Source organism: Acomys minous (genome assembly GCF_964271855.1).
Source record: "Acomys minous genome assembly, chromosome: 12".
NCBI lineage: Eukaryota > Metazoa > Chordata > Mammalia > Rodentia > Muridae > Acomys > Acomys minous.
Window position 1 is genome coordinate 21,580,917 of NC_140493.1, and position 18,266 is coordinate 21,599,182.

Sequence of the window (18,266 nt, forward strand, 5' to 3'; positions counted from 1 at the left end):
CTTTTAGTACCTTTGGCCTCCTGGCTACTCCACCTTAGTCCCCTTTCTTCGCTCTTCCATCTTCTCCCTCTCCTCACATACCCCAGCTCTGTCTGGTCACATCCACTCTGGACTCTCCCAGATGTCCCTGCCTCTGCCTATGCTCTCCCTTTTATCTGTAATAAACTTTCTTCCACCACACCTACGAGTGATCGTGTCCTTTCCTTTCCTTTCTAGTTCTTTTTTTCATTCAGTAATAAACCCAAAAGGCCTTGTTTATACTTAACCCATGTTCTATCCCCAAGCTATGCCCCAGCCCAAGAATCAAATTTAGACAAGAACCACAAATTTCAGTGAAATAGCTATTAAAAAAAGATCACTTTGAAAATTCTTAGAGAGAGAAGGAAAACTTCTAATGCATAGGAAATAAAGGAAGTTAACCCTGAGCTCCTGGAACATCCAAGAGCCAAGAGGCCCTTTCCCAAGATCAAGTAAGTGAAAACTACTGAAGAAGCCACTCTCACATACAGGCTACCTGCAAGCTGCAGAGGGAGCTCCAGGGATGCAGGTTTCATGAGCTGGCACCCAGGCTTTCTTTTTGGTGATGCAGGGGCCAGTGAGTCACCTATGCTCTTGTAAACCTCAATAAACTCAAAGGCTCACCAAGCAAGACTTGAGTGGGAACATTTACTTGGTCTGTTGCTAGTGCCCTATCTGTGGTAAACAGATGTTTGCTCACATCTCCCCAGGAAGTCATAACAACAAACTCACTGGCTCTTCTTCCATTGACTGTTTCTCTAGGTCAGCTGCAATTTACCTATAACCTGCATGGTACTCATATGGGATGCTTATAAAGAAAATTGATTGCAGGATCCTAACTCTTAAAATCATATTTCTGCTAAGTCCAGGATGAACCCATTCACCTTCATTTAAAAAAAAAAAAAAAAGCATGCAGCCGGGCGTGGTGGTGCATGCCTTTAATCCCAGCATTCGGGAGGCAGAGGCAGGTGGATCGCTGTGAGTTTGAGGCCAGCCTGGTCTACAAAGTGAGTCCAGGACACAGCCTAGGCTAACACAGAGAAACCCTGTCTCGGAAAAAAAAAAAAGAAAAAGAAAAAAAACCAAAAATCAAAAACAAACAAACAAACAAACAAACAAACAAAAAAAATGCATGGAGCTGCATGGCTGAATGGTTAAAGCATGTGCAGACCAAACATGAGGACTAGAGTGTGGAACCCAGGTAAACCTGCTGTAGTCCCAGCATGCCTACTGCAAAGCAAAAGGCGGAGATGAGAGATTCCCTCGAAGTGTGTTGGTCAGCAAAGCTGACATTCTCAGTGGTAAGCAACAGTGAGTAGTTCTCACTTAGCAGTCAGAGACTGACCCTGGAGGTTGTTCTCTGACCTCTACACATGTCCTGTGGCATGCATGTGTATACACATACTCACACATGTATTTGAAGTGCAAATCAAAATTATAAACACTCACATTCATAGTGGAATATAAAATGGTATAACCAATTTAGAAGATAGTTTGGCAGTTCCTAAAAAGGCTAAATATAAGCCATATAGCTAATAATTCTACTTCTAGATATATAATTAAGAGAAAAATATGTTTACATAAAAGCTTATACACAAATTTCACTGCAACATTATTTATAACAGTAAAAAAGGGGGAATAACCCAAATGTCTATCATCTGACTAATACATTATTTTGTGTGTGTGACTTATTCAAGCAAAAAAGGGATACAATACTAGTAATATACCATAATATGTAGGATTACTAAAACATTATACCAAGTGAAAAAAGTTTCACACACACAAAATTGAGTTTATGTATATAAAATACCCAGAACTCACAATAGCATATAGGCAGGAAGTTGACTAATGGATGCCTGAGGCCAGAGGAAACGAATGAGAAGTAATGGCTAGTGAAAATGTTCTGAAATTGTACTAAATATTGGTCTTGGTTAGTTTTGTTTTGTTTTGTTTTTCACTGTGTTTTTTTTTTCTTTTTAGAATGTACTACTTAATGTCCAGGTTAATTTTAACTGTCACTTCACACATATCCTGGGAAGAGACTCTTAATTGAGGAAATGCCTACACCAGATTTGTCTCTGAGTCTGTCTGTGGGAGACTTGTCTTGATTGTTAACTGAGGTAGGAGGTCCTGAAAGAAAGCTATCTGAGCATAAACCTGTCTGCCAGACTGCCAGCCAGCAGCATCCTCCACAGTTGCCTGGCTTCTTTGGCTTTGCAGTGAGTTCCTTGGTTAGAAGCAATTCTATATGGAATAACGAGCAAGCCCACTTTCAGCATCCCGCCTTGACTTCCCTCAATGATGGACAGTGAACTGGAATTGTAAGCTAGAATGTCTTTATCACAGCGAGAGAAATGAAACTAGAAAGTGCTGTATAATTCGTGAACATAGCAATGCAGTGAGAACTGAACTCGGGGCTTTCTTTACAAATGCTAAATACATGCTTTACCACTAACTATGGCCCCAACAAATGGATGAATTTAATGGCTTATGAAATAAGACTTCAATAAAGCTGTTTGAAAAAGTAAAGAAAGACACCAGAGGTAATTCTTGCTTATACCAGGGTTTGATGCAGTCTAAACTACTCCCTGTAGGACTACGCTGGCTCCATCTGTCCCTGCAGGCCGGGAATGCCCCAAACACCGCAGGTTATTGCCCCGCTTCCCTCCCCCTATGTTCTTTGTTTCTGTCTCTTATCTCTACTGAAGCCCCAAATGCCTAGCAAATATTTCCTCTGGGGTGCCTTTAGGCACCTCAATATTTCAAAATCACAACCCACCCATACTCAGTTTAAAAAAACAAAACAAAACAGGATAGGGCTACAGTGGCAGCCACTTGACTGGCCTCAGAAGGCCTGGGCTCACTCGCAGAACTGGTAACAACAGCTATAACAAATTCATCCTCTCTACTACTCCTTACCATCCAAGCCACCCTCCTTCCCATGACTGTCTCAGCCACTCCCATTCCACTCCTGCACATGTTTCTGTGAGTTCCCTAACTCTTCAGACCCACCATTATCACCTGATATCAAGACCCATGAAGCCTTATTATAACTTGTTAATGCAGACTCAGTCTAAGGTAGAGATACCAAAACTTATAAAAAAAAAAAGCAGGACATTTTTACTAAGGTATCTGAACTTTGTAAAAGATAAATGCTAGCTTGTATTCATGTCCAAATCATCTTGTTTAACTGTCATTAATGATAAGCAAATCAAAGGATCACTGTATTCCCTGTAGAAAGACTAAATTTACTTGTTAATATTGATAATGATAAAAAAACATTATAGCGAATATGTAGGCTTCATTCAGTCAATATTTTTATTTTGTAAGAGGGTCTCATGCAACCCAGGCTGGCCTGAGATCACTATATAGACAAGAATAACTTTTGAACAAAAGCCCCTCCTGCTTCTACTTGCCAAATGCTGGGGTTCTAAACGCGTGTCACCATATCTGGTTGTCTTTCGTCCTCCCTCCCTCTCTCTCTCTCCCTCGCTCTCTCTCTCTTTTTGAGAGTCAGTCTCACTATGTAGCCCTGGCTGATCTGAAACTCACTATACAGACCTTGAATTCACAGAGATCCACCTGCCTTTGCCTCCCAAGCACTGAGATTAAAGGTGTGTGCCACCACACATGAGAATAATTGCTTTTAGTAACTGGTAAATAGTGAGATGCTCAGCGACTTAAATCTATAGCTGTAACTTTTAGTTTTATTTTTATGGTTTTATTATAAATGTTTGAACAAAAAATACAGAGATACTATCACAGACAACTACTTAATGCTATGGTGATTTTCACTATACTCACTTTAGACTTCACTCACAGAAATTAACATTCTAAACTACAAATACAGTTTTGACAAAACTAAGCTAACACCAACTCATGTAGAATATAAACTTAAATTACACTAAACTTAAATACAAAATGGAGATCGGGCCTGGTGGCACAGGCCTGTGATGGTGCACCTGGGAGGCTGAAGGAGAAGAGCCACTGAGGGAAGAGGACTGCAAATTGAAGGCCTGCCTGGGTAACTGTGAGATTGTCTCAAAACAGAAAGTAGAAGAGGTCTGGGACATAACTCAGTGGTAAAGAACTTGTCTGGAACGCAGGAAGCCCAGGCTGCCAATCCCTAGTATGAGAGATGGAGAAAAATATGATTTAGAAAAAAATAGCTACAAAGTTGAAAATGATTATAATAGTTTGTTCTTCATAAGAAACATAAAGGAGAAGCTAGGCATGGAAACATAAATCTTTAATTCCAGCATGCAGACAGGTGGTTCAAGGCCATCCTGGTCTACACTGAAAGCTCAAGACCCTAAGGAAACTGACATACAGGCTAGGCGGTTATTCTCACTTCCTCCCTGCTTTTCTGAAAGTCTTCCTCTGTTACCCAGGTTGATCTTGAATTTACAACTCTCCTGTCTCAGTCTGAGTACTACCATGTGGGACTCAGATTCTTTCTTTGGAAACATAAAGGTCAAGATACAAATATTTTAGTCTATCTCCTCCATCAAGACTAGTTAGAGCAAACAGAGTGAAGCGAGGATTTCCTTTTCCTTTTCATCACCTACTGCCTATTCTGGAAACTCTGCAGTCTGAAATAATCCAGTCTCTTGTCACCCCTCTTCTTCAACCTGGCATTGAGCACTTTAATCACTGTGTGGTAGACTAAAGACAGCTTTGTGTGTTTTGCCAATCTTCTCACTGAGAAGCAGTAATTGTGCCCTTGCCCTTTAAATCTGGAGTTGTTCTGCGACTTAGTTTAATTTGACAGAACATGGAGGACTTCTGCGGCTGGGCCTTAAGATACCCATGGCTTCTGCATTCTTGGAACATACCCTGGTGGAGCCCAGCCATCCTAAGGCTGGTAGAAAGGTCACATAGAGATGCACCTCCATGCTTAGTCAACAGCCTCAAGCTGAGCTCCCAGCTGCCAGCTGACACTGGCTGCCAGCCATGCAATGAGTTGTTCTGGATGTTTCTGGACAACTGGGTATCCAGTTGACTGCACAGGCAGCCAGTACAACACTGGAGCAGAACTGCTCTACTGAGCTCAGCCAACCACCAAGTACTAAAGACAGCATAAGGATCTTGTCCTAGAGTCTTAAAATATGGAGTAAAGAAACTTCATTTTTTTTTTAAAAGAACAAATTCAGAGTTACAAGAAAGTTGCAAAGATAGAACATTTCTGTATGTACTCTGAACCCAGTCTATGCTCATCGTCATCCTGGCTGGTCCTAACCTGGTCCATTTATCACAATTAAAGAGCCATAATGACACATTATCATTTACTAAAGTGCATATTCCACTGAGATCTCATTAGTATTTACACATGTTGCTGGATCCCTCTTAGCATCGCACACTGCCTGTAGCCGTGTGTCTCCTTAGGCTCCTCTTGGCTGATTCTCAGACATTTTTATTTTCCTTGATAACTGTTGTCAGATATTTTGTAGACCACCCTTACAACAGGATCATTCTGGTATTTTCTTGAGTAAGGTTTAAGGAAAAAGTGCTACTTCACACTACCTCCAGGGCACATAATGGAAACATGGCATCACTGATAATGTTGAACTTGGTCCTCGGGTGGTTGTGAAGCCACATTCAAGGGATGGGAAGTCACTATCCACATCCCTTAGAATGGAGTAGCCACAGAAATCACTTAGGATTCTTGTGCTCTGGACTGATTTAGTAAATGTCAGTGTGAGTTCAACACATAGTAGGCTATCTGAAATACATTCAAAACTATTGAGCATCTTCTGTCATAGTTACTATCTATGTATCACACAGCTCCATTTACTTGTAACACTCTTCTGCCTCAACCCACCTCCACACAAGCCAGTACAACAGAGCCCTTTTATTCTTCCTCCAAAGCCCAGTCCACGTGTTCCCTCTTCACTATGGAGCTTCCTTCCAGGAAGAAGTCAATGCTTTCAAGGAGATCCATATTTATTTTTTTTTATTTTTATTTATTTATTTATTTATTTATTTTTGGTTTTTCGAGACAGGGTCTCTCTGAGTAGCCTTGGCTGTCCTGGACTCACTTTGTAGACCAGGCTGGCCTCGAACTCACAGTGATCCGTCTGCCTCTGCCTCCTGAGTGCTGGGATTAAAGGCGTGCACCACCATGCCCGGCTGAGATCCACATTTAATAACAGTGCCACAGCCCATGGAAGACTCTCAGGGAGACTCAAGTTTCCAGGATGCAAACACTAACCCTGCCACAACTTGGCACACCTATAGCTAGAATACAATAAATAGTAAGTGCCCAATAAGTGCTTTTTAAACTTAGTAACTAGATGCCTATGAAAGTATATCATTTTTCATAATATCTCAATAAAAGAAAGGGAGGATATGCCTAATAGCTAAGGTCCAAGATATGTCAGAAGATCTATAGCAGAGCTAAACATCTGTTAATACACAGTTCCACTCTGTAATAGCTAGGCAAGGCACTAGAAGAAAGACTGTAACTTTTGATGAGTGAGAACCACTATGACAGATGAAATGTAGTCAAATGAAGTAGGTCACATGAGCCTCTGAGGGAAAGGAATCAAGTGCATACCTCCTACCTTTACATTTTCTGATGTGCCATTAACGACTTTACAGAACATAATTCTCATTCTCAACCTCTGCAAGTGTGGAACAAAAGACTGACTCATGGTAACTGTATTAAATGTATTCAGTGTTCTTTCTTGTACACAGCAGGGAAATTCACTAAGAAATGGTCCTTGGGAAAAATATAAGAGATAGTCACTATACCTCTGAAAGGAATATTTAGAGGCTTCTAGAGTTTTACTATGACAACTCTGTTGTTGAGTATGCCTTTAGTATTTATAATAGACACTTTCACTAAAACAACTAAATTCACTAAAATTACAAGGCTGTGTTGTTAGCCACATAAAACTGCATTCCAGTTACCATTCGGGGTAAAAGTAGGCAGTAGTCATAAACTAATGTGCAACTGACATTCTCCTTGTTTGCACTTAAAGCACTTAATGCACTAAAAAACAAATTACAATTCAATGGACAGCGCTGTGTGTGTCAGCACCCAGGACAGTTCCTGACACACAGCAGTGAGCAATAAATATTTGCTAAATTAACAGAGAACTAGAAGAGGAGGAAGGTGGTGAAAAAAAGATAAAAGTAAAAATAAGCAAAGAGACAAGTGCAGTTTGTACCTATAATTCTATCATTTGGAGGCTGACGCAGAAGAACTGAGTTCTAGGCCAGCCTGAACTGCATAGTCAATTTAAATAGCACAGTGAATTTAAATAGCAAAAGAAAAAAGCAAGTATGTGTGCAAGTGTGTGTGTGTGTGTGTGTGTGTGTGTGTGTGTGTGTGCGCGTGTGTGTGTGTGTGTATGGTGGCACATGCCTTTAATCCTAGCACTCAGGAGGCAGAAGCAGGTGGATCTCTGTGAGTTTGAGGCCAGCCTGGTCTACAAAGCAAGTCCAGGAAAGTCAGGGCTACAAACTGAGAAACCCTGTCTTGAAGAAAATAAAAAAGTAGACTACATAAAGTTGTGCTCTGCCTCCATAAGTGTACTGTGCCATGTATGTCCACACACAATCATATAAATAATAATAATAACTTTTAAAATTAAAAAGTAGGACAGCAAACAATAATGGAAAGAACAGTTTTACATAATTTAAGAATTATTTATGATTTACCTACTATGGGCTTCTGGTAGCTACTGTCTGTTTCATCTCTTTTTGGCAGAGAAAAAAAAACTTCCTAAACTCAAAGAGTCAGAACCTACAGTTCCCAACTCTGAACAAATATATAATAAATATCTAACCTCTCTGAACATAAGCATCTCTCTTGGGAAAAGGCCTAGAAAATTCTACACCATTCTAGGGACTCTTCATGCTCCAAGAAGCTGTCCCTTCCCAGGCCACCGTCAATCATCATTGTTTTCGATCTGCACACTCTCTTGGTATCTTGTCAATGTAGTGGCCAGCATATTCACATTTAATATTCTTAACGTCTACTCCATAATTTCAAATCCAAACCTTTCCCATCAATAAGAAATCTTATTATTTGAAGTCCTCAATTATGCACTGTACTCTCTAGATCAGTGGTTCAATTTCCAAGACGACGACGACGACGACACCGACACCACCATTACTACTTCTTACTACTAAATACTACTACTACTACTAATAATAGTAATAATAGTAATAAACTCGATCTGCTTCCCCCAACCCATCACCCCTACCAAGTAGGAGCAGGATCTGGCCTGAGTTCAGATAGCATGGCACACTGATTCCTAGCTTCCATCAAGCTTACAAGTCTGTGCTCCCTTCATATTTCTACTCTGTTCCTTCTACTCATTGTTCCCCTCTTTTCTTAAACAAGCACAGCCTTCTCCAGTCTTTTCTTTTCTTTTGAGACAAGGTTTCTCTGTGTAGCTTTGGATGTCCTGGACTTACTTTGTAGACCAGGCTGACTTGGAACTCAAAGAGATCCTCCTGCCTCTGCCTCCCAAGTGCTGGGATTTAAAAAAAAAAGCTGGGCATGGTGATGCACATCTGTAATCCCAGAGGCAGATGGATCTCTATGAGTTTGAAGCCAGCCTGATTTATAAAGCAGGTTCCAGGACAGCCAGGACGACATAGAAAGACCCTGTCTCAAGAAACAAAAACAACCGAACATACAAAGAAAAATGTATAAAGCTTTTAGAAAGTTTTATTACAGGAATTTTATGTATATACACAGTAACACAGACGAACCTCTACATGGCCATCCTCAAGCTTCAACAGGTGTCCATAGTCTGCTATTTGTCTCATCTAGACCTCAACTCATTTGTCACCATATTCAATAGCTATTACTTTACAATTTTATTGGATAAAATAGATCTGTATTTTTATTATCATTGTAAGTTATAGCCCTATAAACAGAGCATCTCCATCACCTCTCATAGGTTTTGTCATGTGTTTTCCTTTTAACAAGTCATTTGTTGTTGATCTAATAGGATGTGGGCTCGAGTAACCAATGTCGTCAGTGCTAGAACTACAGGCGGGATCTTCCACAGTGACTACCCTATGCTGCTGTTTGTGTTCTGAAGCAAGGTCTTGTTATGTGGTTGAGACTCATGTGGAACTTCTATGCTGTCCAGGCTGGCCTCAAACTCACAATCCTACCTCACCCCCAGATACTGAGATTACAGGTGTAAACCACAACACTAGCTTTTATTGCTGTTTAAAAAACAGATATATCTAGGACTGGAGATGTAGCTTAATTTGTAGTGTTCGTGCTTAGCATGAAGGAAGTTCTTGATCTCCAGTATCACATAAACCAAATGTGCCAATAATCCCAGCACCTCAAAGGTGCATGTCACGCACATGCACAGGTCACATGAGACAGAGTCTTCTCACTGAACACAAAGCTCACCAATGCAGCAAGGCCAGTTGGCTACTGAACTACTGAGCTCCAGGATCCTCCTGGATTCTAGACTTCCCAGCCAAGATGACAGGTGGACACCACTCTTTATGTGGTGCTGGGAGTCTAATCTTGGGTCCTTGTGTTTTCATGGCAAGGACTCTGCCAACTGAGCCATCTCCCTTTCTCTGGAAGTCCCCCTCTTTTGTTTCTTTTGGTTTTGTTTTGTTTTGTTTTGTTTGTTTTTTCGAGACAGGGTTTCTCTGCGTAGCTTTGGCTGTCCTGGATTCACTTTGTAGACCAGGCTGGCCTCGAACTCACAGCGATCCACCTGCCTCTGCCTCCCGAGTGCTGGGATTAAAGGCATACGCCACCACGCCCAGCTCTCTTTTGTTTTTATTAATAATTTAATTTATGTGCACTGGTGTGCATGTGTGTGTGTTAGATCCCTTGAAACCTGAGTTACAGACAGTTGTGAGCTGCTACATGGGTGCTGGGAATTGAACCTGGGTCCTTTAGAAGAGCCATCTCTCCAGCCCACTTGATTTATGATGCAAAAGGACCTCAAACCCTCTGAGGGTGAAATCACTTTAAAACACACCTCAAATCTGTCTTTCCTTGTCTCAAATATGACCACAGGAATGTGGGTTTCCCTCTCCCCTGACAGCTGCAAATCAGGGTTCCCAGCCCTCTCCTAGCAGTCTCCAGGTGGTTAGGCTGACCTCTCAAACACTCATCCATCATGCTCCTCCCAAAGGGAACAGCTGTAGACAGCTGCCCAGTTCAGAGACTAGGTCCACATGTGACCTTTGAGGAGCACAGTCTCTACACTCTTCTCTAATCTGCTATCACACTGGGCCACCTGGGCATCTGGTAGTTCCAGGAACAGGCTGGGGGCCTCTGCAGCCACTTCTGTCTAGAACACTGCTCTTCTCACTTTTCACGTAGCTGGTCTACTGGTCCTTTAGCTAAGACCTGTCTCAGAGGCCTGCCTCCAGTCTAAGCTCTTCTTCCTTGTCACCTTTTAACCTATGCTTTAGTTTCGTTTCTTTACAGTACTTACAGTGGTTTATAATTAATCTTTTTATTTGTCTCTTGTGAAAATGTGGCCATCTTGAGAATAACCACTCTCTGATATACCACCTTATAATATGGTTAAGAAGTATTTATTGAGGCTAGAGAGCAGGCTCAGTGGTTAAGAGCACTCACTGCTCTTGCAGAGAACTCAGGATTGCTTCCCAACATCCACAAGGTGGTTTGTAACCATCCTTAACTCCAGCCAGGAGGCCCTACACCCTCTCCTGACCTGCTTATATACCAGGTACACTAGGGGCGCACATATATACGTGCAGGTAAAACACTAAAAAGTTATTATTGAATAAAGAAATAGACTTAGTTGAAAACCACATTTTACAGAAAATGCTCACTTATCCTCAAAATCTGCTTTCTATTCACAAGTATCCATCAATTAACATATTTTTAAAGATTTATTTATTTATTACATATACAGTGTTCTGCCTACATGTACACCTGCATGACAGAAGAGGGCATTAAATCACATTATAGATGGTTGTGAGCCACCATGTGGTTGCTGGAATTGAACTCAGGACCTCTGGAAGAGCAGTCAGTGTTCTTAATCTCTGAGCCATCTCTCAACCCAATTAACATAATATTATGATAAGCCAAACCTGTGATTGGGATTAATCAATAATCATTACAAATTAAGATTTTATATATAAAAGCAAGGCAGGGAGATAAAATGTTTGATGCTGGTGAAGTTAAAATCCAATTTCTCTTGTTTGTTGCAAGGACTTGCTTTGTAGGCCTAGATGGCTTACTATTCACTGAATAGCCCAAGCTAGCCTCAAATACAAGGCAATCCTCCTGTCTCAGCATCCTAAGCAGATTAAAAGCATGTGTCACTGTGCCCACCTGTGTTCTCTTATTTTTAGTCTAACTGATTTTGAACTAATACACTATTAAGTAACTGAAAACCAAGAAAGCCAGTGTTTCCTTCCATACCACAAAACAAAATTTATATTATATACTTTTGGTTTGTTTCAAATTTTCACAAGTATATACAACTTAATCACAACCTTTACCCAGCCTTAGGAGGCTGAGGCTTTAGGATCACAAATTCAAGGCTTGCTGGGCTGCCAAATAAGTCCATGGACAGCCTAGGTGATTTAGCTTGACCCTGTCTCAAAATAAAAATTTTAAAAGGGATATGAGTATATCTCAGAATTAAAGCACTTGCCTAGCATGAGCCAGGCCTTGGGTTTAATCCACAGTAACACACACACACACACACACACCACATTCATTCATATTCATTCTCTCTCTCTCTCTCTCTCTCTCTCTCTCTCTCTCTCTCTCTCTCTCTCTCTCAACTCAGTAAAGGTTACTGTTAAATTATCATGTAGCACAATGAAGATGCATACTGAGAAGAAAGATCTCATCAATCTACTTTCTAAATTCACCTACAACAGAATACCCGCTCTGCCCACCCACTGCCATTGCTGCTCAGTGTCTGCTGCAGCTGCCCCTCCACTGAGTCAGTACTGACCTGAGAGCCGCTTTCTTCCTCTACTTCTCCCTCATTGGTTTGCATGGGAACAGCCTCTGTGCAAAACTCTGCAGACACACACAAACACTGCCTGGAAAGCAAACAGAAAAAACACGCATAAGGACTTCAAGGCAAAAGTCTGCTTTTTCAAGTGCATAGACCCTGGATGCTGTGAAACAATGACCTTAATTAGGTGTACCGCTCAGTGTGCATACATGTACGGTAAGGCACCTGAGAAAAGAGAGGGCAGCTGGGAAGGTCCAAGGCACTGGGGTGTTAATAGCTTTCCACCTCTTGACCTATTTGTTTGGCTTTTGGGAAAGGTGATAAGGGACTCTTACAGCAGATATCTTCCAGAAAGGATGCCAATGAATAAAAGTGTGATATCACAGCGAGTCTCGCCTCCTGGGTATTAGGCTATGCTACAGGAATTGGCTGCGTTTCTTGGGCTCATAGCTATGTTCAACATCCTTGGTCTTTGTAACTGATGTACTCTAATCACTAAGTATACTTTTTAAAGAAAAGATGCCTAAAAACCTAAATGTCAGTTCATTATTTTTACAGAAGTTGGCTATTTATAGAATAATACAATAAAAGTGGTAATATTTCCTCTAAGAATAGAGACCAGTGCCACTGGTGCCAAGCCTGGCAACTTACGATTCAATTCCTGAAACCCAATGGTTCCATGCACATACCATGCAGTGTATGCATACAATCAGTAAGTATAAAAAAATATTTAAAGAGTATGCATCAAGAAGTCTGTTAAAGCCGGGTGTGATGGCACTCGCCTTTAATCCCAGCACTTGGGAGACAGAGGCAGGTGGATCTCTGTGAGTTTAACACCAGCCTGGTCTACAAAGTGAGTCCAGGACAGCCAAGGCTACATAAAGAAACTCTGTCTCAAAAAAACAAACAAAAACAAACAAACAAACAAACAAACAAAAAACAAAAAAGACAGCGCTGGGCATGGTGGTATACACCTTTAATCCCAGCACTTGGAAGACAGATACAGGTGGATCTGATGAATTTCTGAAGTAAGCCTGGTTTACACAGTGAGTTCTGGGCTAACTACTGGTACGTAGAGAGCACTTGTATGGCATGCACAATTTGCCCTGGATTTTATGACCAGCACTGAAAAAACAAAACCATAGCGTTAAACTTTCCAACCTAGTATTCTTAGTGACATTTTCTTTATCTACTTTTTTGTGCACGAGTGTTTGCCTGCATGCATGTCTATGCACCACATGTGTGCCTATTGCTTACCGAGCTCAGAAGAGTGGGTCTGGCCTCCTGGAACTAGAGTTATTCATTAACTTATGAACTGCTACACAAATGCTGGGAACGGAGCCTGGGTCCCTGTAAGAGCAGTAAGTGCTCTTAACTACTGAGTCATTTGCTCAAGCCTTTCAAAAGTAATTTTTAAAAGTTTCCTTTTGACACTTTTTATTTTTGTAATTTTCCTCAAAACTATCATTCATCCTGGTCCCATTCTTCCTCTTATATAGTCAGGTTTTTTTTTTAACCTACATTTCCCAAATGAAAGAATGAATACAATATTTGTCTTAAAATCTGGCCTATCTTATATTTTAATGACTTTTTAAAAGTAAGTATTAAGAAATAAATAGTCAAACCATCAGAAAGGAATCACTATGAGTGACCACCTCAGTGGATACTACAAGTGACCATCACAATGGACACTACAAGTGACCACTACAACTGATGAGCACAGCAATGCCCACTATCTGACCACATCAATGATCAACACAGTGAACACTACAGCTGACCACCACAGTTTTGACAGTGACCACTACAGTTGACCACACCAATAATCACCACTGTAACTGACCACAACAGTGAACACTACAATAAATACCACAGTGGCCACAGTAATTACCATCATGGCTGACTATCTTAGTTGGGTTTTATTGCTATGACGAGATATTATGACACCATGACCATGCCAATTCTTTGTTTTGTTTTGTTTTTTGTTTTTGGAGACAGGGTTTCTCTGTGTAGCCATGGCTGTCCTGGATTCAATTTGTAGACCAGGCTGGCCTCGAACTCATAGAGATCTGCTTGCCTCTGCCTCCCCAGTGCTAGGATTAAAGGCATGTGCCACCACCACCCAGCACCACGGCAGCTCTTATAAAGAAAAACATTTAACTGAGGCTGGCTTACAGTTCGAAGGTTCAGTCCATTGTCATCAGGACGGAAAGCATGGTGGCATGCAGGCAGACATGGTGCTGGAGAGGAAGCTGAGAGTTCTGTATCTGGAGCCACAGGCAGCAGGAAGAGGCAGTGAGCCACTGGGCCTGGCTTGAGCTTCTGAGGCTTCAAAGACCACCCCTCAGTGACCCACTTCCTCCAACAAGGCCATACTTACTTGGACAAAGCGGACACCTCTAATAATGTCACTCCATATTAGTCAACGGGGGCTGTTTTCTTTCAAACCATCACATGGACAATCACAGTGAACACTATAAGTGACCACCACAGTGACCACTATGATTGATCTTCAGAATGAACACTGCAGCTGACCACCACTATGCCCATGATAGTGACCACCAGTGTCCACCATGACTAACGGTCACAGTGGACACTACAGCTAAACAACACAATGACTACTATGACTGACCACCACCAAAGTGCCCATGACCATTATCTTTATGGATGAACATCACACAACTGACTAGCACAGTGACCACTATGCAACAGCTAAAAAGATTCCCTTAGTGCATGCTTATGTGCAGAGAAACCCTTTAGGAATGTACCCAGGCCCGGAAATTTGCTCTGGTGCAGCCCTCTCTACATAGCCAAGCCAGAAGACCGGAGGCCAAGAAAAGACTTCTACATTTCCACATTGGTTACATGGCAAGGGGATATCAAAATATCTACTGTTCTCACTTACAAGGTTTTAAAGAACAAATGTATATCTAGGTAATGATAAATGTAAAATTGTCATAATAGTAGCTGCCAATTTCTATTCACTCAGGCCCTCTGTGCTCACAAGTGAAACAAGGTTCCTGGAATTATCATGCCCTTCACTTTTTATGGCAATTACACATAAACAGAATTGTTCTTTCTATGAAATTTAAGTCAGTGGGGCTAGGGATGCAGCTCAGTTGGCACAGTGCTTGCATAGCATTTTTGAGGCCCTGAGTTCAATCTCCAGTACCCAATAAAATATGGTGTGCATACCTACAATCCAATATTTGAAAGACTGAGGCAGGAGGATGTTCTAAATTTGAAGCCAACCTGAGAGACAGAGTGAGGCCCTGCCTCAAAAGCAAAAGCAAAAGAAAGAGAGGATGAGGGAGAGGGGAAAAAAAAAAAACAATACTAGAGAAATGTAATAACCTATCCAGAAAGATGCTCTACACAAGGTGCTTCATATGCAAAGCGTATCCCTCTTGGTTAAAGGGAAGATTGCATTCATGGACCATGTATCACCAGCACATCTCAGATCTTCTTCCTGCTCCCAGGTTTCTGCGGCTCCCAGGTGATGCTGTTACTCTTCAAAGGCCTCTAGATCCCTGCTTCCTCCACAAGGGGCTCAATCCCTGGCCTCTCTTTTAAAAAACATTTTATATGTGTGGGTACTTTGCTTCCCTATGTCTATGTGCCATGTGTGTGCCTGGTGCCCAAGGAAGCCAAAGGAGTCTATCAAATTCCCTCGACTTAGTTACAGACAGTTGTCAGCTGCCATGTGGTTGCTGAGCACTGACCCCTGGTCCTCTGTAAAGAGCAACAAATGGTACTGGCTGCTGAGATGTCTCTCCAGCCCCATCTAGGAGGTATTATCTTCACCTTGTTATTTTTTTAAAAATACTTTATTTTACTTTATGTGTATAATGTTTTGCCTGAATGCATGTATTATGTACCACTTGTTTGCCTGCTGTATCCCCTGGAAATGGGGTTATAAATGGTTGTGAACCACCATGTGGGTCCTGGAAAGCAAACCTGGGTCCTCTGCAAGAACAAATGCTTTTAACCGCTGAGCCAGCTCTATAGCCCATTTCTGGCCTCTTTTATCGGCTGGCCACTGATAGCCACGTGAGGCTCTCTGACAGGGAGACCAGCGGTGGCTGATCTGGCACTTGTCCTCACCAGGTTAACTTCTTCAGCTACAGATCTACCAGCTTCCCCTTTTTGGATTCTCCTACTTAGTCCTCTTTTTTTGTTTTTAAACATCTTGTTCTAGCCTGACTTATTTGTGTCTATCAGATACCCCTTATCTGTCAGCCACTGCTCTTCCCCTTCAATGATTCCTCTTTCCTGTCCCCAGAGGACACTCATCTGTCTTCTGCCCTTCTATCCCTACCTTCAAGGTTTTAACCTCAACTTCTGTCTCTATATTCACTTCTTAACCCATTATCTCTTCACAAGCTCTTACCCATTCATCACGGCCCAATTAAGTCTGACGTCTCCTTGTTAGCGTAAAAATGGTTAAAGCCGACCAACAAAGGACACTGAACCACCCAGCAGCTGGCAACAGCAGGCGATCTTACCGTTACTAAGCATGAAGGAGCACAGAGCAGTGACAAGCCTGCAGAGACAGCTGTAGCTATAACCACAGACGCAAACACTAATGCTTATTTATGTGTGACCTTGAGAAAACTGGTGCTCTTTTCTGGCTCGGTACCCCTAAGGAACCTTGGGAAGAACCATTTTTCTGAGGATTACTGGCAATACATTTGCACCTGGCACATAATACTCTGAATTCCTGCTTTCCTATAGGCTCACACTCTCAGCTACTGGCCCTTTACCGGTGACTGTGCACTTGGAGAGAAGGGCTTCTTCATCCTTCTGCAACTTCACTTCTAGCTGCTCCCTGCCCCAGAGCATGTACAGCAGCTTGCCTGGGAGCTCAGGAAGACAAGCCATGGGGCACTCAACACTTTCCTCTTCAAGCTGCCCAGGAAGCCGAGTCTGGTCTTGAACTCCTGATCCTCCTGATCCTCTTGTCTTCATCTTCCAAGTGCTGGGACTATAAGCACACACCACACATCTAGCAAGTCTGTGGAGTCTAGTGCTAGAAACCCATTGCTCTGTATATAGGTTTAGTAATAGAAGCATCATCATGGCCCCTTGATGATGTCCTCTTTTATCTCATTTTCCATCGGGAGAAGGTCAGAGCCTTTCTTGTGCCTCAACAACACTAACCTCTGGTGTACTTGAACTGAAATGTGGTTGGCTTTTTATTTGTTTGTTTTTTGTTTATTTTTTGTCTGACGTCCTCAGAGGTCAGGAGAGGGCATCAGGTCCACTGAGACTGGAGTTACAGATGATTTTAAATTGCAATGTGAGTACTAAAAATCAAACCTGGGTCCTCTGCAAAAACAACAAATGTTTCTAACCACTGAGCCAACTAACTTCCCAGCCCTGAGACTAAAATCTTGAATAAGACAACATAAAATGACATTTTAGGGCACTTTACATTTTGAGGCTTCTGTTGCAAGCTGGGCTTTAGTGAGGGACAAAGTGTTTTCTTGTACATTAGGCCAAGTGAGTGTTTATAGCTGTACACTAGCTTTTAGCTACTGAGCCTTACAAACTATAGGCCATCCAGCATTTTGACCTCAGCAGTGACTGTAGTTATGGCAACTTCGTCGTTAGGTAAGTAGCTGTTTCTATAGAGACAAGGCTGCATGCATTAGACTCAGAAGCCTTAGCAAAAGCTTAGGGGTTTTCAGGTCTCACCAAGAATAAACCACAGCTTGTCACAGTGGTTGGCACTGAAAGCTCATGTACACTAAATGTCAGCTGTGCAGGTAGCCTCAGCATACACTGACCACTCTGGTCTAGCAAGCAAATGCCAGCTGTGCTGGTCTCAGCAAAGACAACAGGGCATTAGCAGGCTTGGGTGGCTCCAGGGTACAGAGATTGCTACTTGACCTTGAATTCTCCTGCCCAGCTTTTCCTATCAGCATGGCTGAGGCAAAGGTTAGATGGTGGAGAGGAGACTTCCTTCAGACAGGCCTTTCACACATCAGAGAGTGGGGCAGTTATCTATTAGCTATCTATAAGCTACAAAGCAGCAGAACTTCAAACAGCACATGCATTACAAAGCCAGTAAAGTTCTAGGTTTAAATTGACTGTGCTAGACATACGTAGGTGTTTCAAAGAGAAAATGGAAATTAAGAGTTTTTTTAACTGTACCTAGTACATGTAAGAAAGGAAGGAAGGGCCTGGGCATAGCCGGGTTAAGACCAGTGCACTGAGAGACCAAAGGGCACACCCTAAGAAAGAAGACCCCTTCCCCAACACTACCGAGGCTTCTTTTCGCACAATACAGTATCAATGTTT

The 18,266-nt window shown here is 42.0% G+C and overlaps 1 protein-coding gene across 6 annotated transcripts in view; it reads right to left on the bottom strand.

Annotated features, from left to right (window-relative positions):
* The window catches only part of TNRC6B (trinucleotide repeat containing adaptor 6B), a 243,235-nt gene that overhangs the window by 172,387 nt on the left and 52,582 nt on the right, over positions 1-18,266 (bottom strand). For 3 of the 6 annotated variants that reach the window (XM_084748326.1, XM_084748327.1, XM_084748322.1), the window contains exons 2-3: positions 14,139-14,230; positions 11,961-12,051 (exon numbers count right to left, since the gene is read on the bottom strand). Coding sequence is in view for 5 of the 6 variants with exons in the window: in XM_084748327.1 (XP_084604453.1) it covers positions 11,961-12,005 (45 nt within the window). In the remaining variant the exon portion in view is untranslated. The remainder of the gene's footprint in view (positions 1-11,960; positions 12,052-14,138; positions 14,231-18,266) is intronic. The other 3 variants (XM_084748324.1, XM_084748323.1, XM_084748330.1) reach the window with 1 other exon arrangement.